Raw genomic sequence first — 23,152 nt, 5'->3', positions numbered from 1 at the left:
TTGTAATGAAGAATTGGCTGTATTATAATTAAATATAATTTTTAATACTTACATGCTCAGTGAAATTATAAAGTCCTTTTACAAAAGAGGAGTAATTTAAGTCTTGCTCTTCAAGCTTATCCTAATTGTTTTTAAGCTCATAGGAATCTCATAAAATATGTACACAAAAGTCATAATTTATCTCTGAAATGCATATAATTTACTCATTGCTACTAAAGTTTCAATGAAAATATAATTTTACATTCTTAGTAGATAAACAAAATGATAATTTAATTTAAAAAGTCCAATATATTTAAAATATACTGAGTTTTTCTATGACATAGGATAATGGGCATTGTTAGAAGACAGGAATGTTTCCTTGTTTCAATAGAATCTTAAAAAATTGTATATGAATTCTTTAATTAATTTCATAGCAGAATAATTTGGTGCCCTTTACGGCAGCCATACACTTTGGTATATTGGCCAATGGCTATCTACTAGGCTGGCACAGGCTCATGGAGTATGAACACTTGTCCTTTCATTTTCCCATACCCAACTCTTCTTTTCCCTTCTTTATCACTGTCCTTCACTCTTTTCTTTCCCAGTTGTCTGCTCTAGTTCTCTTGGACTCTTCCATACTTGAAACTATCATCACAACAATGACACTCAAGATGGGCCACGGTGATGCACATGCAGAGGATCCAGTGTTGTTGAACTTCATATCTCCACCACACAGTAAACTTTTCCTGGGTGAGGTCTTTTACTAGAATCATAAAGGAGACTACCTAGGAGCTGGGAGGTTTGGGTTTCTCAACTACACCGAACGGAGTTTACATAGATTTGGATCTTTTTTTTCTATGCCCCGTTCCTCAAAAAGCAGGTTTGGAAGAAACTACTCCAACATTTTATTATGTAAAAGGAAGGTATACCTGGATTAGATCAAATTTAGAATTGCTTTTTATTTGAATCTCCTGTATCTTTACCTACACCCTTTATGTTGTATACTATTGGCTGCAACTGGGTCACTGCATCAAGACTTCTGAGGATGACATTGGTTTTTCCCACCCAGCTACATCACCAAGCCCTACCCCCTAACTTCTGACCTTTTCTTTTGCTACCTCAACTATTCTTCACAAAACCAGAGGCATTTCATTCTCTTAACTGTTCAATTCATGCAAGAAAGAAAAGAAAAGAAACTTTTTCCTTTCTAAGTTTTACCTGCGGAAAAAGTAACCATGAACATTGAGATTATTTGAATTTAGGGCATTATCACCATATTACTTGTTTAAATACATGAGCTGTAGTGCTTAATTAGAGTCCAAATTATTTTTTCTCATTAATTATTTTTGAATAGGAGACACCCATAATATTAGTCTTTTGGGATGCAAGCCATTTATGCAGATTGAGGCAAATATAACTGGTCATACAGAAGCATTTTTTTTTAACATGTTGAGCAAGCTACCAAGCAAAATTATCTTTTTATTAAAATAATAAGTAGTAACATCCTTACAGGAATGAATGCACCGCGTTCCTCAGGTTCACCATGATTGCTTCAGTCTTAAGCAACCAAAGTTCAAAATTGAGAAGAGGAAATTAACAGGTTAGGTTCATCATATCATCCTTTCTGGGGAGAAAAAAAGGGGAAAGAGAAAATCAGTTAAATGTCCAAATAACTTGCATAGTAACCAATTAATAAACTTAAATGCACTTAATAGTGATAAGAAACAGTTATTACTTAATTCAGCAAACAGGTAAGCATGTTATACTATGTAAGTGATAAAATATAGCAAAGAGAGCAGATTTTTAAATTATTTATCATTACAGTTTTTAAAAATTCCCCATATATGTTTTATTTATACATGGCTTATACCATATTTCCCCCTCTTGGAGTACAAATGGCTTCAAATCAATGTTTTGAAAAAAAAATTAATAATATACTCTTCTTAATTTGCAAACCATTGGGAGAAAATATGTGATCCAATAATTAAATAGCATATCTAAAATAAAAAGGTTTCATCTTATAGCAACATGGAAAACCAAAGCAAGTTTTAGACACTCTATAAACTGAACACATTTTATATATTTCTAGTTTTGATTGCTTCAAAGTGAAGAAACCTGCAATTACATAGTTCTCTTTATACTTTTGCATTAACCAACAACATTCTCCAGAGGGCAGCAACAGGTTTATACTAAATAAATGAATTGATTAAATTTACTATATTAAATATAGCAACCACTCTAGTACTGATCAGTTAGTAGCCAACAGATGATATATTACAGAAAGAGCACATGACATAATACTGAAAATTACAAACTAAATATTAGTTGCACTAGGCTATTGAAACAAAAATCTTTAGTTTCTTTTCTCGATTAACAAGTAACAATACATCTTCTAAAGTAGTAGGCAGAAAACATGAAAAATCAAACAACTTTTCAAAGAATTTCAGAGTGAATATCTTTTATTTCTGTAGGTTATTTTTTAAAGAGTTATTTGCTGCATCAAACCCAACCAAATATTTACATAGTGGATGATTCATCATTTAGCACTAACTATATTTGGTATGTTAAAGTATTGGCAAAAAGTAAACTGGATGCAAATTTGCTAAGAATCTCTCTCCTACATTTTCGATTTAGGATTTTGTGTACCCACACCAAACATCTAACTGTATTCTTTTCTGATATTACAAAGCTATTTAAGAGTCAGGATCATGACACTGCTAAATTCACATGCACTGGGCTATCAGTGAGAAGAATTTAGGGGTATGTGTGTGAATGTGAGAGAGAGGGGGTGAGAAAGACAGATAATTGAATAGCTTGAGAACATGGAATAACACTGAAAGATCATCTGTTTTGTCTACTTTATAAATATTTAAAATAAATATGATCATGAAAATCTGTCTTGATAAGACTTGATAAGCTTTCTTTAGTGTGCTTCCAGCTCCTTCTAGAAATCTGGAAGTAAAATTTAATGAGAACAAATCACAGCTCCCTATGTTTCCCATCTCATTTAATAGCATGATCCTTGTCACTCAAGACACATATTTAATATTTTCTCCCTTCTTCATCCCTTAGCTCTCATTTGTCAGTTCTATCAGTGCTACCTACACAAAAATCAATCTCAAAATCATCCCCTTACTACAGTAATACATAAAATGTGGCTTTCCAATATCTAGGAACTCAAAATATTCTGACAGAGAGAGAGAGAGAGAAAGAGAGAGAGAGAGAGAGAGAGAGAGAGAGAGAGAGATATCACCCTGACCATTAGTCAGGCCAATTCTGTCTCATAAATTTTACCAGACAACACAGACATCTCTTTCTCTGGAAGGTCTGAAAAAATGGTAAGGGAAACCAAAAGGTCCCATCCTGATTCTTAGCCCTCAATAAATATCAAAATTCTTCCCTTTTCCTTATGCCAAACGTATTAAAATGGTTTTCAATATTTATTTTTATGTATCCAAATATTAGTATAATTTTTAAAGGTACAAAGATAGAGTAAAATATGCTGTGCTTCAATAGAGTATAACAAAACAAGATGATACAATAACCATCTCATGAAGCACTTTATTAGCCACATTTTTAGTTATGGATGAATTCCATTACTGTTATTCAAAATATTATACTCCTTTAAAAATTAGCCAGCTTTGTTATGCTTGTTGCGTGTATATTCCTGAGAAATATAAGCAGAAAGATTAAACATCAAATATTTATTTTTTAAGTTCCAATTTTATTGAGAAGAATGAGTAATAATCACAAAAAAAATGTATATAGATTTCCAATTTATTAACTAAAATGACTTGTAGGCAAAATCATGTCTCCCCATGCTGTTAAAATTTGCATGAACACTGACTAGACATGATAGAAAATACCCCTGAACTGGTGGTAAGAGTTTAGGAACATGGTGTGATAAGAATAAATTATATGAATTATGTAAAGTAAATTATGTTATCTTACATGTTTCCCCAAGTGGCCAGACCACTGTGATGATGATATTTTGCAGTAAGAAATGTTCTGTGAGTAATTCTACTAAAAGTGAAGGTGATGCAAAACTTCTTAAGTCTTGGATAAGATCAACCAATAAAAGAAATTGAAAACCATAGGGAAACAACTCTAATGAAACTTTCTGATCTGCATATATGGAACTTTCTGATCTGTGTAACAGAACTTTTAAAGTTTCGTGAACACAAAAGAATACTTATAAATCTAAGTTTTCAAATTTGGGAAGGCTTGTGTTTTGTAAAATTTTAAAAAAATCACTTGTGAGATAATTGATGGAATAATTGACTAATTTGTAATGGGACTTTATAATATTCACCTAGAAACTAGGTTTAATAATTTACAATTGTAATTACATTAGTAATATCATTTATAATTATAATTACATTAATAATATAATTTATAATTATAACCAACTTTATAATATGTAATATTTATGTGTTTATGTGTTTGTGTAGTCATACATATAATTTCATGTCCAGGAAAAGATTCATTAACCTAAAACCAATTAGCTGTATCAAGTATGAAGAGAAAATCACAGATTAAATCATGGAAATAAGATCAGGATCACTAATCACTAAATACACATTCAGACCAATCTCTCAATCCTTTCTACAGTATAAATCACAGACCTTTTCATGCCCTCTCTAAAGCACTGTAAAATTTTCAGGCATCCATAACAGTAACTACAGTTGCTAAGACAAATGGGGGAGAAACACTAGTTTTCACATAATTTTCAATAGTACAATTTTACACAAGATATTGCAGAATAACCTCAATTAATGTGAAAATTTAATTAAGTATGAATCCATACCATGAGTATTATATTTAATTCATGCCTATGAAATCTATGCTCATATGGCTATATGCCATGTGTCATACAGCATATGTCATCCAAAATAGTGTGAACACTCCAAGACAACTGAACCAAAATCGAATCTCCACTGGACATTTGGAAATAAATTGCAAACTATCAGAATCAGTATCACTCACAGAAATACTTAGAAGTCATCATCAATAATCATCTTGGAAGCAAAAGTAATTAAAAAATAAGTTAAGAACTGTGGGACATAGCAAGACGCCATCTCTGCAAAAAAATCAACCCCATGTGATGGTGCGGCCCTGTAGTCCCAGCTACTGTGGGGTGGGCTTGGGGACTGAGGTGGGAGGATGGCTTGAGGCCAGGAGGTGGCGGCTGCAGTGAGCCGTGATCACACCACTGCACTCCAGTCTGAGTGACACAGTGAGACCCTGTCTCAAAAAATATTAACAAAATCAAAGAAAACAAAACACTGTGGGGCACAAAAGCTGGCACCACCAAGGCCTTTTAAACGTGTTGTATTAATACTAAAGGCAAATTTTTGAGCAGAGGAGCCATATATATGTACTTTCCATGTAACATCCACAATCCTGAGCCAAGTCCTGGGTACAAAGTAATTGGCTGACTGATGGGAAGGTAGGAGATTTAAGGTGTGAAGTCAAAAGATACTATCTAAGAATAAAGGAAGAGCTCTGGTTTTGCCCAAATTGTGCTTGGAGAGGACAGAAGCTTACAACTTTATTGAAAACCCTTGCCTTGCATCCTCTAAAGCTAACCATTTATAATTCATTTTTACCATTACCTTTATCTACCCTTTGGCACTGAAGAAAGATTGATCGTGTTTCAATCACATTTTCTGTTCTCACACTACTTTTTATTCTTTCTTTCCCAGACCTGGTTGAATATAATATTGACGACTCTTAAAAAAAAAATGCCAGCATTTCTACTCGTGTTTTAACAGAAAATGGAGAGTCTAGATTAACCCATGAAAAGATACAGTTTACACTAGATTTCTGGAAATTCCATTAGCACATTATAATGATGCAGCATATTTTCTGTCAAACTGAAAGACTAAATTTCACACTAAATTTTTTTAAATTGTAGAATAGGCCAGATGTGATGGCTCACGCCTATAATCCCAGCACTTTGGGAGGCTGGAGTGGGTGGATTGCTTGAGCTCAGGAGTTCAAAACCAGCCTGAGCAAAATGACAAAACCCCATGTCTACAAAAAATACACAAAATTAGGCAGATGTGGTGGTGTGTGCCTCTGGTCCCAGCTACTTGAGAGGCTGAGGTGGGAGGATCCCTTGAACTCAGGTGGTCGAGGCTGCAGTGAGCCCTGATCACATCACTGCACTCCAGCTAGGGCAACAGACCCTGTCTCAAACAAAAAACAAAAAAAAAAAAATTGCAGAATATAGTCAACTAGATCATTTCTGTCTGACTTTTTATAACAAATCATTTAAAAATTAAATAAATAATAAAATAGATGTTTGATTTTTATCAATTTTCAGTGTTCAGAAATTATGACTCATAATTCAAATATTATCCCTCTAGTTATTATACCCACTGAGCTTTTAGCAGATGGCTAAATCAAAAATGAATTAGCCATAAATGTTCAGATTAGTCCTGGGAAGATTATATTAATGTGGCACAGATTTATAATAATTTTAGGGGAACTCATTTAATTCAAAAATTATCCTTAGGACTAATGAATGCTGTAGGAAATTTTCCTTTCAACTTCAAATGTACTCTAGTGATTTTCTAATAAATCATACATTTGTCATACTAAAAACTCACCTTTGCTAACTATAGTCAAATCAGATAATTTTTATTATTTTGATAGACAGTTTTTCAGTTATTATCATCAATGAAATTAAAGACTACTCCTCCACGAGTGATTATTCAATTTGAATCCAAGTCTAGGCTCATTACCTTTATTCTCTTTCCTCCAGGATAATGTTAAGTAGTTATTTAAACAGATTTACCTGTTCCCCCTATACTTGGAATTTTTTCTCCTCATTTGTATTTACTAAATACCTCTGCTTGTGTTTAACATGTTCCATGAGCGTGATTATTGTTAAATTATGTGCGAATTCACACAACAGTTAACTCAAAATCTACAGCATATAAAATTATGTTTTTCACAGCTAGACCTATTCCAATTACATAAAATAATACTTTAAAAACATACACTTCCCCATTGATAGACTTAAAGTAGCTATTGCAAATCGCTCTACGATAATAGTAACAAACATGGAGAGAATGTGCCTTAGTGGGCAGAATGCCCAGCAATTTGAAACTGCTTTCTCCATAGGTGGTAGCAGAACTATATGGGAATTATCTCAGCATTAGTATGCACATGGCACAATAAACTGAAGGCTTTCAAAGAGCAGAGCTAATGGAGCAAACCATATGTTAAATCTCTGTGTTGGAGACCAACTCCAACTGATCTGCAGGACCAAAAGCTGTATAATAGTAGTTTCATATATTCAAATATTTATTGATTACTTATTATGTGCCAGGCACTATGCCAGATGCTGGGCTTGTAGTAGTAAACAAGGCAGACAAGGCACCTGCTCCAATGGAGCTTACATTCTAGCTGGAGATACAGAAAATAAACATTTAAACAAAGAGGTAGGATAATTTCAAATAGTGATAATGGCTGTGAATAAAATGAAATTGCATCATGAGATAAAGAGTAATTGGGGGAAATACATTAGATAGATTCATGTACATAGCCATAGCTTGAGGTTAGATATCTTTTAAATATTGTAATACACAAATAATATTTGCCAGCATTTGCCAGCTACTCTCCATCACGATATAAAATAGTTATTTTATACCGGTGAGTTAAGTACACGACAGTTGTCACTGATGGAAGCAGATCAAAATTTTCTGTTAATTTGATTTTAATTTTGCAAGCTAGAAAAAAATCCTCTTTATCTTTTGTCAAGACACTTAAAAATCAATTTAGTTGCATACTAAAACGCATTCCCAATTACATTTACAATGGTGTCTCTTCACCCACAAGCAGTTCCACTTCCCATTTCATTAGATTAAGAGATCACAAACTTTTCACTTTATAACAGGCTCTTCTGGTTGTGGAGGGTTCCAGCTGAGTCATGAAAAGCGAAAAGTTCAGTCAGTTGCCCAGATGTATTTATTGCCAAATAACACAGGATACTTGGATACATCTGGACAGCCGAATGAACTCTTAACTCCTCGTCTCTCCAACAGCTCTTCGTTCTCAGCTTCAAGACATCCTATATGAAGGGGAAAGAAACAAACAAGAAGCTACTTCAAAGTTGAAGGGTCAGTTTCTGGTTTTGCTGTCCCATCTGGAAAAAAGAAGTGACTTCTGCTATTGTTCTATAACTCATTGATATAAAATGTATACAACTCATAAAATGTAGAAATAGCTAGAAGTACCAGATTAACAGTGTTAAATTCAAATATGTCATGAATACAGAAAACTAAAACAACAAAAATTAATTTGCATAATGAATAATTTATATAATGTATAATTCATTCTAGTATCATTCAACACCCCAGCCATTAAATATGTGTGGTTAGCATAAAGGACATTAGGCTGGGCAGTAGGAGACATGAGTTCTAGTCTTGACTCTTATCACTTACTTGATATGTCACTGAAACTTTTTGAGCCTCACTGTTTTCATCCATGACAAAGAAGTTGCCATAGAGGACCTCTATCCGTTTTTGCTCTGACATGCTGTGATTTGGGTTTTCTTGCTAAATTGTTGACATTATTCTATACTGTTTTACAAATAAGATACTTCTAAATAGCTGAGTTTGGTTACAATTAAATCATACTTGCTAGTGCTAATTAAATGTACAACATAACATTCATCTGACAAAGTCTTTTGTTTGAAAGGAATGCAAAAGTGACTTATAACTTGAGTATTCTCATAACTCAGTCTACACATCCCACAGATTAATATGTAGGTATTCTGTACCATGCCTTTATCTACTTACTTAAATGAATCCTTAAATACGGTTCTCATTCCTAAAGAGTTAAGAGACCACACAGACTCATAAAAATGTTAAACAAAATTGTTTATTGGCGATTTTCTTATTTTAAAAAATCTTCTGCCTAGAATAGTTTACAGAAAAGTGAAGTATAAGAAGTAATGGCCAGTTTTGTAGCTATCTAAAACTTGGCTTCTACTTTAGTGGTTTAATTCTCAGCTAGAATCTGTTTATTGTTTTGTGTACTCTTCTACCATTTTGTTTATTTATGGAGAAAAATAGTGCTTCAGTTTGACAACTTTGAAAATAGTGTTTCCTGTCGCAGTTCTACAAATGTTATATCAGATGGTGTCAATATTTAGCGAAACTGAAATGCCTATTTTATAACTCCCCTCAGTGTAATTAAAGGTAAAATATCAGACCACAAATGACGTGTAATATATTTTCACTTTTTAAATTTTCTAATTAGATTTGTGGAGAATTCTTCAATTTATCCTCTCAGAGTACCTCCTGTACAACTCAGTTTATAAAATAAAACCTGTCAGAAAGTTCGAACTAACAAATCTTCAAATCCTTTTGCTCATGACTCTCTGTGTGTGTGTGTGTGTGTGTGCGTGTGTGTGTATACGTGTGTATGCATGTGTTTTGAGAGTGAGGAATCAAAATAAAGTGCTACAACTACACACATTTTATTACAACCACCCTCCAAAGCACCATCGTTTCATAAATCATTTCATGATAATTCAAAGCCCTTTGAATGTTGAATATTTTCCTTCATGCTTTTCAAGAGGGAGAAGTAGTTTACCTAATAAAAAAAAATCTATGAACTATTGGTCACTGAAAATTTGGATGAAATAACCCATTTATGAAACATTAGATGCTTCATACAACATCTGTTTTTACATCTCACTGAAAGATTCTATATATAGAATTCAGTCACGATTGTTCCACCCACTTGAGTGCCGTGGAGACAATTTCTATCACACAGACTTCTTTTATAATAGAGACCAACTGTAGGCAATTTTGCTAAAATATCAACATGTTGTTCTACAGTTTTATCCAATATTAAAGTACATTTTAAAAAGAAAAAAATGAGATGTTTCTGAGACTATAAAGAAAATGTGCATATGGACTGGGGTATTAGATTATATTAAGGAATTAGACTTAAAATTTTGGGGGGTGGTAATTGCATCATGGTTTTGCAGTAATGTAGCCACAATTTTAGAAATAGATACTGAAGCAATGTGAAATGATTTTAAATAATTCAACAAAGAGAATGGGAATGAGAAAGGGATAGATTGGTTGCAAAATTTTAATAATTATTGAATCTGGATGATGGTGTTATGGTGGATCACTGTACTGTTGACTCTATGACTGTTTATGTTTGAAAGTTTTTAAAAATAAATTATAACTACAAATGAGATATGCTTTTAGATTACATAGAATGAAAAATATAAAGTTTTGTCAAAGATAGAAGACTCCATTATTTTATACTCAATTCAGTTTTTATTTTTAGCATTTTATACTCAATTCAGTTTTTATTTTTAGCATTTTATACGTCACCAGTCCAGTTGTTAAAAACAAAAAGAAACAAAAACATTATTTTAATTATCTCCTAAAATAATGAGCATGTTTTTTTTTTTTTTTTTTTGGTGGAGTCTCACTCTCTTGCCCAGGCTGGAGTGCAGTGGCGAGATCTCAGCTCACTGCAAGCTCCGCCTCCCGGGTTCATGTCATTCTCCTGCCTCAGCCTCCCGAGTAGCGGGGACTACCACGCCCAGCTAATTTTTTTGTATTTTTAGTAGAGACAGGGTTTCACCGTGTTAGGCAGGATGGTCTCAAACTTCTGACCTCGTGATCCACCCGCCTCAGCCTCCCAAAGTGCTGGGATTACAGGCGTGAGCCACTACACCCGGCCAAGGATGATGTCTTTTCAGTAGTAAAAAATTAGTCTTTGTTGATCATATAAAATGATACAGACATCTTTCGTCTTTGATGACTTTCTCTCCAGTGGATGTTATGATAATACATTTTGAGAAAAATAGCCTTTGGGTAAACCACATTTCCAATAACAATTTATTAAAGTCGTTGGATCCGTTGCATCCCTTCCACTTAACAACAACTGATGACAACATGAGTTCTCTCATCTAAGCTCTCCCTGGGGAGGTGCAATGATGATGATTCACTAAATGTAGGCCATATCTCTTATTTGTCAAAGGTCTTAAATATCTCTCAGGACAACAATATGATTATTCAGAGAAAGGCAACTGACTGTAAATAAAGTTTTCTGACAGCTGCAGATATAATACGCGTATTATGGTATTTAAATTTGTTATGAGTTTCTCTGTAAATTCAAAATTGGTTCCATCCTGCATGACTGGGTATAATTTTTCAATATCAGGGACTAAATAGGTTGAAAAGTTGCATTGATTAAAGTATTCATTTCTCATTGGGAATCTCTGTTTGCTCAGCAAATTTATGAAAGACAATGTATTTGGTGCAAATCACCACTGAGGTATAGTGTAACACCTCTGCCTTTCAGGTGATTTTACAGATCTTTCATATTATGCAGAGAAATATGTTAAAGAGAATATTTTATTCTTTTCTCTCATTCCAGGGATTCTATATTTCATGAGATCAAAGAAATGACATCTAAGTAATAATGCTTTACTTTTCAAAACTGCATATGATGCTGACTAAATTATGCATTTGCTTAACAAAAATAGATTATATGCATCATCATGAGCATTTGTTCTTAAGTAGTAAATCATAGGCAACCTTGCTTCTTCTATTGCTACATTTTAAAAACTGTCAGAAAGAGCTATTATTTTCTTTTGTAAATAACAACTGATATGATTTTTTTATTGATATAAATAATTGATATAAATCTTCTTTTATAAATAACAATTCCTAGGTTAAAGTTATATGACCCTATTTTTTTAAATGCAGGTATTGTGTTTATGAAACAAAATTCACAAACAGTTAATGACCACCTACTTTGTTCCAGGCACTGTGATAAAAGTTAGTTTTACCTCGTGTTAACGGAAATGCATATTACAGAAAAAGAAATAGTGAAGTTCAAAGAGGTTAAGCTATTTTTTTCTAATAAATGGCAGTATTTAGATTCTGAAAGCATGTTTAAGTGATTTTTTTAAAAAGCACATTTAGGAAGGCAGTATTAGCAAAGAGTTTATGTTTTCATCGAGGCATTGTTCATTTATTCAATGCATTTATTTAATGCCAAGTATGTGCTTTCTAATGTTCTAGATACTAGGGATATACGAGTGAATAAAGCAAAGACCTCTGCCCATGTAGAGGTTACATTCTTGTTCTCTCCATTCATTATCAATTTTTTTTAAGTAAGAATTTATGATAAAATAAATTAGTATAATTTTTAAATGTTTTCAAGATTTTATATATCTGCTCTATAAGTAAAATAATGAAAGTTATGCAAGCTACTTTAGCAAACTATCTCAATCTTTAAGGTTACTGCCTAACATATTTGTGATTATAGATTCACTACTATTCTCTATTCATACTTAATTTTTTCTACCATCTGCTGGTGTTGGGGCACTGAAACAAAATCAGTTGTTTTTGTATCATGAAAGATTCCTCAAGTTTTAAAGTCTTATTTTAAATTACTAAAATATTTTGGTCCAAATTAAAACCATCCGTATATGCAAGCAACTAAGTAAAATGAAAGCCAAAGATAAAAGAATTAGCAATATAGTGCCTCCATAGACAATCTAGCCAATCATATTATATTGCCTATACTTTAGGTAGGCTTGAAAAATTCTACAGGTTCCATAAAACACTTGCTACTCAGAGAAAGCCAGAAATTATTCTAAATGGTCTTCACAGGTAACTTGCCAAAAATTGGGAAGTTGCTCTCATGAATTAGGTATCCAGCTCATGCCAATATTTGAGGAAACGTAGTCATTAGCCTCCTACACACCTTTTGGCTTGATACCTTGCATGCTGGCAGTAGAGAAGCTATTAGCAGAGGACTTCACAAAGTTCATGTCACTGAATCTGTCATTGTGATATACCCTGGGAAGTGTTACTGTCTAAGCCACCATCTGTTGCCCTAAGATAAATAGAAAAAAGAATAAAAAGCTTCTCAATTGAGTTATTCCTGTGGAAATGCCTCAACAAGAAAAACGATTAAAAACAGATACATAATATTGTTTCCATTTGCTGATTTATTATTATATGCCAAGTGATGTGAGAAATACTCTATTTTTTTCTCATTTAATCTTTACTATGAAAACAATGCAATACCAGATTAAAAGATAAAATGAGATGTTGAATTACCACATACAACTAATAAGTTACAGAGCAGGATTCAATTTTAGATGTGTTGCACTCCAGTATCTGTATTTTTTTCACTCCTGATCACTCTCTCTTATAGTGGTTCTTTTATTTTTATAAGAAACTAGAGAATTTTCCACATTAAACAGTGTACCTGCCAATCTCTGTGTCTAATAAGCATACTCTCATGAGCAGTATTGAAAGGGGTACTTGAAGACCATCCAACTTTCTGTTGCTTTGTGTAGTTTTGCTGTTTAGAGAAGAGGTCGCACTATGTTGCCTCAGTTGGTATTGAACTCCTGAGCTCAAGCCATTCTCCCATCTCAGCTTCCTGAGGAGCTGGGACCACAGGCACGTGCCACCATGCAAAGTTCCGACTTTCTGTTTTAATAGTTAAGGAATCTGATCCAGAAGAGATAAATGACTTGTTCAACGTCCTTATGGTAATTTTTGTCAGTGCCAAGATTAGAAGCCAGTCTCCTGTTTCTTTTTCAGTCCTTTGATTCTGAGCCTTGCTGACAGCAAAAAGCCCAAAGAGTCACGGATGATCAGTGTCTCACTAGTTTATGCAGAACTGTTAGTACCACTGTCTCATCGCCTCTCTTTAAGTGAAAGAAAATGAAGGGAAAGTCATAGACTACAAAATTAAATGCAGTAGAAAGCTACTTTGGAATGCAGTTCTGAACACTTGGCTCTGCAAATATTCAAAGAAGGAACTCAGGCAGAAAGGCAGACATGAAGAAAGGAACAAATGAAGGAGAAGAGGAATAAGAAAAGGAAAGAAGGAAGAAGATAACAGAAGGAAGAAAGGCAAAGAAATCGTTGTCCTAAAATCGGTATTAAATCCTGGATGTCTGAAAGCACCACATGGTTATGTTATGTCTGCTGTTCCAAGGGCAAATTCTGGCAGGAATATGCTGGCAGGACTACTCTCAAACATAAGTTGTTTATGCAAAAACTTTGTTAAATCTCACAGTTGCTTTCTTGATCGTTTAATTTATTCACAACAATAGCAGTGGAACAAAGTGATTTTTAGATACAATTAACACTTCCATGACCAGAGTAAGAATTTAAAGATGGCAATTTTGTTCTGTAGAAAAACATACCAGTTTTCTATTCAAACAAGCAGTACAGAGATAATCCCATCAACCAATATTCCTAGATCATTATTTTACTATAGTTTGTGAATTTCATATAATTTACAAAATTCTGGACAGAATAATAATCGACTAGGGAGGTTTCAAATAGCAATCTTGATATCTGACAAAATAAATTTGAAGTTAAAAAATAAGAGTTGAAAAGAAAGATGCTTATTAATGATAAAAGAAAGCCAAAATTAACAAGAAAGAAATAGTAATTAAGAGTATCTCTGCATCCAACAACACAGAAATGACTTTTATAAAGGAAAATCTAAAAAAGGTGGAAGAATACATTTATGGGTACATTCTAATAATGGGAGATAGCTTTTAGCTGTGGCTCACTATGATCAACCTAAGTTATTCACAAGATAGCACTGCCTTTGATATTGCTAATACTGTTTAATTGTACTAGTTGTTTTGAAAGCCTTGACATTTTTGAAGTAATAATATATTCGACTATCATTTAAGATTTGCCGAAGAATGCCTTTTCTCTCTAGGCCATATAGTTAAGTAACCAGAGAAAGTCTTTGGTCCGTTACATATGAAGCTGCATAATAATAAAATTTTTAAAAATGTAGTGTCTCTCTTGGTCGCCCAAGCTGGAGTGCAGTGGCACGATCATAACTCACTGTAACCTCGAATTCCTGGGCTCAAGCAATTCTCCCACCTCAGCCTCCCTAGTAGGTAGGACTGAAGGCAGGAATCACTATGCCTGGCTGATTTTTTTTTTAAAAAATTTTTAGCTACAGAGTCTTGTTATGTAGCCTAGGCTGGTCTTGAACTCCTGGCCTCAAGCAAGCCTCCCATCTTGGCCTCCCAAAATTGTGCTGAGATTTACAGGTGTGACCCACCACCCCAGGCCAATACTAAAACTTTTGAGTCAGGAAACCAACACTGTGTCTCTAAACCTTCGGGTTAAAATGCATACAGTAATGGAATAAGTTGACTTTAATTGTCATTAATGGAAGACATAAGTATGCTGCATTTGAAGGAGTATAGAACTTTGGGGTCCAAAGACAGAAAATTGAGTCCAACTTTCAATTCTTAGCTATGATATTTGGGTAACTCATTTAATCTTTCTGTGCCTTTGTTTAATCTGCTATGTGGCCAAAAAGTTGATAGTATGTGAAATTGCTCTTAAAAATCTACATGATTAGCAAATGCTAAAATAAAGGAGTATGTTGATTTTATGAGTAAGTGAATTTTATAAAATTAGCCAGTAGAATTATCTGATTATTTTGAGATTATGTTCACAGTGACATGACTGGTTATGAAAACAGTTAACATTGATTACTTTACTAATATGCAACTCTGATAAAATATATTTTTAACAAAACAACTCTCAGAAAAAATTTACTTTAACTGGATTTTTTACTTTGGCTTCTATAACAGTGGGAGGCAAACCAAGTAAAACTGGTTATAATACATTTTTCTAAATAGTATTACCTTGAATAAAAGGCAAAGTTGAAATCAGAAGGACTGAATCGACTGTATTCGCACTGGACTAAAATTGAAATGGTAGAGTTTCCATGATATTCAAATGAGAAGGACTGACAACCACTCTGAGAATTTACAAGAAGAGGGAAAGAAACAGAGTCACTTACTTAAGTCATAAATTGCAATATGGAATAAATGGCCTGTAAAAGGAGAAATTATCTCTTACAGTGAAGAAATAGCTCTTTGGTCACAGGTTCAGCATAAATACCCTCTCTAGTCACCTTCATCTTTAAAAGAAGCTGAATTGTAGCACCATCCTCAGCTAAAATCTGCAGCTTTTGGCAAATCAGTCAAGAAAAAAGTAGGAAGGCTTTTAAAGTGATGTTTACATCTTTAGGTTTTATAGTCTCATTTAAATAATGAGCTTGTAATACATCTTTATAAACATGGTTTTTAAAATTTTTATTTTATTTGTGTATTTATTTTTGAGAAAGGCTGGAGTGCGATGGTGCCATCAAAGCTCTCTGCAGTCTTGATCTCCTGGGCTCAAGCCATCCTCTTACCTCTGTCTCTCAAGTAGCTGGGACTACAGGCATGTGCCACCATGCCCAGCTTGATTTAATCTAAGTGTCTGCAATGATATTTTGAATAGAAATTCCTTTAAGAAGTTCCTATCATTTTACCATTTTCTAAGCAGACAAATAGTATGCACTTAAAATAGTTCTTGAATTTTTTTACTTGAAGTTATAAGAATAATTTGTTTTTAGAATTTTTTTCTGAGTTGATGTTAAGATGGCTGGCTGGTAGTCATTGACAGATTATAATTGCTCTCTTTATGCAATAGTAATTGAAATTTTTTGTTTTGTTGCATTATTTTTAATAAACTACAGGAAAAAAATCTGGACAAACCTTACAATCTTAAATTTTTTTAAGTAATTCATTAAACTATTACCATGTAGTATTTTCATTTTATAAAATTATATGTCATGTATATGTAATTGTTGGTTACTACTTCTCTCTTGACTGGATTACCAAAAGCAATAGATTTTAGCTGAACATGGTGCTACGATCCAACCCATTATAAAAAGAGAATGAAGCCGACTGCAGATTGTATTTATGCAAATCTATTTTTATAGACCATATTTTTTTTACTCTTAAGTCTTGAAATGAACATAAAACAATCAAATACCTGGGCCGTTTTTACTTTTAAGTTCAGAAAAATCAGGAGAAGTAGATGTGGGACAAATGAGCATGTCAGATTCATTTAAAGCCATTATATTGATTCAAATCCCATCAGCAAAACATCCTTGAGGCTTCTCTTTCAGCATTGTATTTGTTATTCAACAAAATAGCAATAATAAAATGAAGAGCCAGTGAATTAGGGAAGGTGCATTATCTCCATCAAACTTTAGAACGTGATATAATGCTTTTTTATTGGAGGTCATACATTTTGTAAGTTAAATTAATATTTTTATTAAGGCAGGTGGAATTATGTGCCTTCACATCTATTCATAATGATTTTGAGTGGCATGTGAGCCCTATTTACAGTTAGGCATCATTCATATTCTACTTTAAGGGATAACTCAATGCTTCATTACACTTGTTATGTTATTACAGAAGAAAAAGAACATGAATGAGTACAAAATCACCTGCCAATACAAAATGAAGAGATCTATTTATTATGCTCATATTTTCTTTCAAATCTGTACACTCATGCCTTCCTTGCCAAAAAATATTATAACTGAATCAAAAGAAATGCAATAGGCTAATACCTGTGGTAGCAATTTTTGATGTTAATGAGGAAACTGGCAGTCATATAAAATCATATGATCATAAGAAATACAGATGCAAGAAAGAACACATTGCCTAGCAGCTTCATATTTCTTCTCCTCTTCCATAAAAATTATAGTTATGGAAAGGTTTTTCAAAATCAACATTGTCATTGTGAAGTTGTAGAGGTAGACTTTCAAAGTATAACTATGTGTGGTTGCTTTCCATTAAATTGGCAGTAACGTGAATGACAGAGATGACACGTTAGCCGTGGCACTCTGTAAGAAAAAGTTCACATGAACCTACATGTTAGCAAGGTCTCTAACAAAATACACTTAATGAGGAATAAAGAAAATAATTCATACTGATATTCATCATTAATTTATCAAATAAACCGTAACTGAGGGCCTTCTGTGTGTCAGGCATTGTGCTAGGTGCTGGTGACATGGTGTTAGGCAATATTGACACCAATCCTTTTTGTATGAAGAATAAAGGCCTTATAGAAATAATTACACCAATTCCATATTGTTGGAGGTTATGACCAGTGATAAGATGGGAAGGGGCAGGGAGCTATCGAAGTTTAATTTTGATTGGTTGGTCAAATGTGGTTTCTTCAAGAAGTTAACAATTAACAGGGACCTGAAAGATGTATGATGTGCCAAGTTTTCATTAGGCTACAGCGTTATTGGAAAAAATAACTGCGTTTCAGTCTCAAGTCTGGTAGATGCAAAGCGATAGTTGTGTGATGAGTATATTAAAAAATCATAGCTTAAAGCAAAAAAAAAAATCTATAAAAATATTTCTAAAAGAAAACTGAAGGACGTTTAACGAACTATACCACATTAATATTTGTTTTATTGTTGAGCAATCATAAGAATTGTGATTGAGGTAGATTTCTAATACTTCATATAGAGACTCCCTTCTGTGGCCACTTTTAATTTCAGGCAACACACATTTTAAAGCTGCCATCTAGTGACTATCACAATAACTACTATTAGTGATCATTTATACTGGTGAACGTTGTGGAGGGTTTTACACAGAATAAAATGCTCCTACCTGGATGGAAAAGGTATTGTACTGTGCAATCCAGAACACACGCACACACACACACACACACACACACGCATGCATGCACAGAAATGTTTCACCAAAGAGTACTTATTTTTACTTTGTTCAATAAATGATGTTATTTTCAAATGTCTTCTATTTCATTAAAGGAAAATATTAATTTAACTTACAAAATTTATGACCAAACCTACTAATGCATTTTGTTTTGTTTTAACCAGATTGGAAAAGGCAGTCACTTTCGTTTCACTTTTTGGAAACCCATTTGTAATTTTGATGTTCTACAAAACTGATCTATCAAAATTGGGATTAAGATAACATTTGAAGTGAGTTACATGTTCTTTTTAATAATAATTTATCCCATTCTCCTTTTCACATTAGTGTCTTTGTCATGTGCACTTAAATTTAGTTTCAATGCGAAAAAAGAGGCTTAGGAATTCAGCTGGTTTTTTGGCAATTTGTTGCACAGCAGTAGAAAACTAATACTGTTAGTCAATACAGTTAATGTAAGAGGTACAAGAAGAAGTAATGAGGACGATAGCTTAAGCAAAAAGTACAGTCTCAGTCAAATGATTCGTAGAAAACAGGTGAAGAACAGAAGAACTGCAGGATGTAGCAGGTGAAAGCTGGTTCTTTTTGTTAGGTAAAACTGTTTCTTCTGATCAAAGAGAATGTATTTGAGGAAATGTCTACATTTTATTTATTTTTTCTCGTATTCTCCTAAATAAATATGGGAGACTCAGGTTCAGAATTTTCTAAAGTTATGTTCTGAGGGACAAAGAAGTTTGGGAAAGAATCAGAAGTTGCACATCATCACAATCCATCTTAATAGAAAAACTTTATTGGATTTGAACAAGTCTGAATAGAAATGGAATTAAATGTATGCCAAAAAAGCAGAAGACACTTTGTTTGGATTAATGTGAACTAATAAGTCAAGTGATTAAGTCAATGCATTGCTAGATTGGTGGCATAAAAGAAAAAGGAAACATTGGAAAGCTCTGCTTGCATAATATACACAATCAGTCAAAACACTGATAGATCAAAAGCAGATAAATGGGAAATTTATTCCATAATGTACAGATTGAAATTCCTCTGAGACTTTGGCTAACAAATATTACCTACTTAAGGAAAACTTCTCAGAAATTAAAACGCAGAGCTGTCAGAACATGGAAAGGAAATTTCTGAATAGGCTGAAATTTCTGAATAGGCTGTAATTGTTATTGAAACACTGAGGCAATTAAAATCTTAAATGTAAGAAAAGGCAAAGAGCTGATGGCTTCCCAGGAGAATGCTATAAAACTTTAAATATCTCCTGTGCTCTAAACTGCTCAAAGGACTAGCAGGATTATGTTTTTTAAATCCTTTCCCTGCAGTGTAACTTCACAGAAATCCATTAATAAGCAACTACTATGAGATAAGCATTATTTTCTTTGCTTTAAGATTTATGCGATAAAGAGGTAAATGCTGGGCCCACAGAGAATTAATAATGGAAAAATATAGAAGAAAGATGAACAATAAGTATCATCAACATTGTATAGTTTGGTCAATGATTATAAGATTCTTTTCCCTCTTGTTGTCCTGTAAATCCTTAACAGAGTCCAGCAAACAATGAAAATAAAATGACTTTCTTTTTTTTTTTATTATTATACTTTAAGTTCTAGGGTACATGTGCACAATGTGCAGGTTTGTTACATATGTATACTTGTGCCATGTTGGTGTGCTGCACACCCATCAACTCGTCAGCACCCATCAACTTGTCATTTACATCAGGTATAACTCCCAATGCCATCCCTCCTCCCTCCCCCCCCATAATAAAATGACTTTCAACTCAATAAATGAAAAAAGAAAAAAAAAAACCTGTTATCTGTGTACTTTAATTCAGCTTTGCTCCTGCTTTTATTACTGTCCATCTTTGTGGACTTTTTTGACTGAAGAAAAACTTTGTTTCTAGAGTTTCTAATCTTATTTTCCACACTCAAATATTATAGGTAACTGCTACACTTAATTTTGTGATTTTTAAGTAACACATATAAGACTTCCCTTTGTTCTTCCACATACTCTTTTTGGTTTCTCAGTAAATTTGAAGCATCATCTCAGTACATGCTATTGATTATATACAATTTTGTTTGCAAGTAGAGGTAGAAGGAAGGTAAAGCAGATATAGGCATAGCCTAAAGGTCACTTTATTGCCAGAGATGATGGGTGACCTGACTGTTGTAGCTAATAAAAGATATCAGTGAATCAAACTTTACTGAAGCCTTTGGAGAATAGATATATGTTCATTTTTTTCCTGGTATGCTTAATGTATGGTCTTGCTTGAAGTCAGAGAAAAGTACTAATGTCTATATAATGCTGTTCAATAATATATAAAGCATGCTCATTTATAGGACTTTGAGGAATTGACTCATATATTGAAAGCATGCTACTTGAACAAAACTGTCTCATTAGTGACATTCATTTGTTTCCCAGTGTGACTATATGATTCCTGTTGTTAACGAAAAGAAAGCTTGCTAAATCCAATCTTAAATTATACTTAAATAGGGACAATGACATTAAGCCTCACTACAACTCATCATCATTATTATAATTGTGCATTTATATAGCATTTCATATTTGCAATGTGCAAGATAAATGACCCCATATTAACTCTCCTACTGAGTTTGGAGGGTCAGGGTGAGCATATAACTCTATTATTCAATTAACCAAGTGAAAAGCTCACAAAACCTCATAGGAATGATTTGCTCACTGTAGCTACTATTTGCACAGCATTGGTGGTTCCCAGCTAGTGTTTACTACTGAATGGGAAAATATTTAAATCGTTGTTTTTAAAATTCTGCTATTAAAAAATTCATAGCTCTTCAAAAGATTTCAGTGAATAAATATCATGGTGCTAGGAATTATGTAATACAATATTTGTAATAAATTTTTTTGTGTTTATTACAATGAACTTGTAAGGGTAAAGGAAGACAATCATGATGACATTGAAGATAAATTTGAAACAGAGCCTTAAGACAGAGGGTTGATTATTTAGTAAAAGCAGGTATTCAGCTTAAGAAAGCCGAAGAGCATTCTTCCTCTTTGTTGTTTCTTGTCTCTACTCACACACAACCAAACGTATTTTAAACCTTCCAATCCTAGTCTTAGCTAAAAAGTCTGAATCAACAATATCCAAAAAAAAAAAAAAAAAAAAAAAAAACCGAGAAAGCCCAACACTATGTTTTTGTTCCCATATCATATAATAATTGGGATATCTTCTGTTCTGAGGTTCATTTTAGGGTCTCTAACAAAATGAAAGAATCATATCATCATTTAAAATTTCTTCACCAAGTAATACTTATTGTTGTTAAAAACATACCAAATTTCTACAAGCTTTAATAAGTTAGATAATCAGTTTGCATGACAAATTTCCCTAAGGGGATGAGACTGTAGTCACCACATTCTTATTTTTAAAAGGCCAGAAGTTATAATCTTGCTTGTCGTGAGAAAACCTAAAGGGAGGCAAATTGTCAATAACTTTTGCCCCTTGATTTTAAAGTTTCAATGGTAAACTGTGAAAATAGCTGAAAATATTAGAATAAAAAATAAAGCTTTTCTACTTCTTTGCAATCCTCCAATATCAAAATCTAGCTGTTACTTTTAGATTATTGGTTAGAAATACAGAGGACATTGTGCTGCTAGTGAGGTTTGAAACAGATTGTTGTGCTTGGACACGGTGGCTCACGTTTGTAATCCCAGCGCCATGGGAGGCTGAGATGGGCAGATCGCTTGAAGTTAGGAGTTTGAGACCAGCCTGGCCAACATGGTGAAACCCTGTCTCTGCTAACAAAAAAAAAAAAAAAAAAAAAAAAAAATAGCTGTGAGAGTTGGCAGGCATCTTTAGTCCCAGCCAGCTACTCCAGCTACTCAGGTGCCTGAGGCAGGAGAATCGCTTGAACCCAGGAGGTGGAGGTTGCAATGAGCTGAGATGGCACCACTGTACTCCAGCCTGGGCGACAGAAAGACTTCATCTCAAAAAAAAAAAAAAAAAACCAGATAGCTGTAACTTAAATGAAAGTTAAGAAAGAAAAAACTTTTCTATAAATCCGATATAATCTCAATAGTCATCGAAAGTGTAAACACAGATATTGAAGCATTTATTTGAGTAAAAGCAAATGAACAGGTAATGCTAGCTGGAAAAGGTATTCATTATCTTAGCACGCTAGGGATATTTACAGGAAGCTCTCAACAAGAGGCCTGAAGGTCTCAGGTAAATGGTAAAGGAGTATTCTGTCTCTGCACTCATTCATGTGCCAGGCACATAGGAGCAGACTTCTGGGCACCAACATATAAATAAAAAGCAATATTTATCTAGAAGGGGTTGAGAACATAGTGTGAAAAAGTCATAGAAAATATTGCTATCCACTCTCTAACCTGAATTATTTTCTCCACAAATTAAGAACTGTCGGAGAGTGTTCTTAGCAAACACAGGCTCAGAAGAGAGGACGGTGAATATAGTTGGGCTAAATCTCCTGAGGAGAATAAGTCACTGGATAGCCTCCTGGGAGACATACTGAGTTCAAAATATGTTATTCATCATGCATCATGGTTAAGCAAATTAGAAATGAAATCATGCACCTGATACCTGGTCAAAGTACCTGGTAGAGTCCT

At 33.6% G+C, this 23,152-nt stretch overlaps 1 protein-coding gene across 3 annotated transcripts in view; it reads right to left on the bottom strand.

The window, feature by feature from the left end:
- Positions 1-23,152, bottom strand: part of HTR2C (5-hydroxytryptamine (serotonin) receptor 2C, G protein-coupled) — a 306,150-nt gene that overhangs the window by 174,216 nt on the left and 108,782 nt on the right. For 2 of the 3 annotated variants that reach the window (XM_011984374.1, XM_011984382.1), the window contains exon 3: positions 1,490-1,603. In XM_011984374.1, coding sequence (XP_011839764.1) covers positions 1,490-1,524 — 35 coding nt within the window. In that variant the 5' untranslated portion in view covers positions 1,525-1,603. Of the gene's footprint in view, positions 1-1,489; positions 1,604-5,594; positions 5,687-23,152 lie in introns of all 3 variants that reach the window. The other variant, XM_011984367.1, reaches the window with a different exon arrangement.

Source organism: Mandrillus leucophaeus, unplaced genomic scaffold (assembly GCF_000951045.1).
Source record: "Mandrillus leucophaeus isolate KB7577 unplaced genomic scaffold, Mleu.le_1.0 Scaffold1063, whole genome shotgun sequence".
Classification (NCBI taxonomy): domain Eukaryota; kingdom Metazoa; phylum Chordata; class Mammalia; order Primates; family Cercopithecidae; genus Mandrillus; species Mandrillus leucophaeus.
Note: the sequence above shows the minus strand (reverse complement) of the source record. Positions and strands in the feature narration are given on the sequence as shown.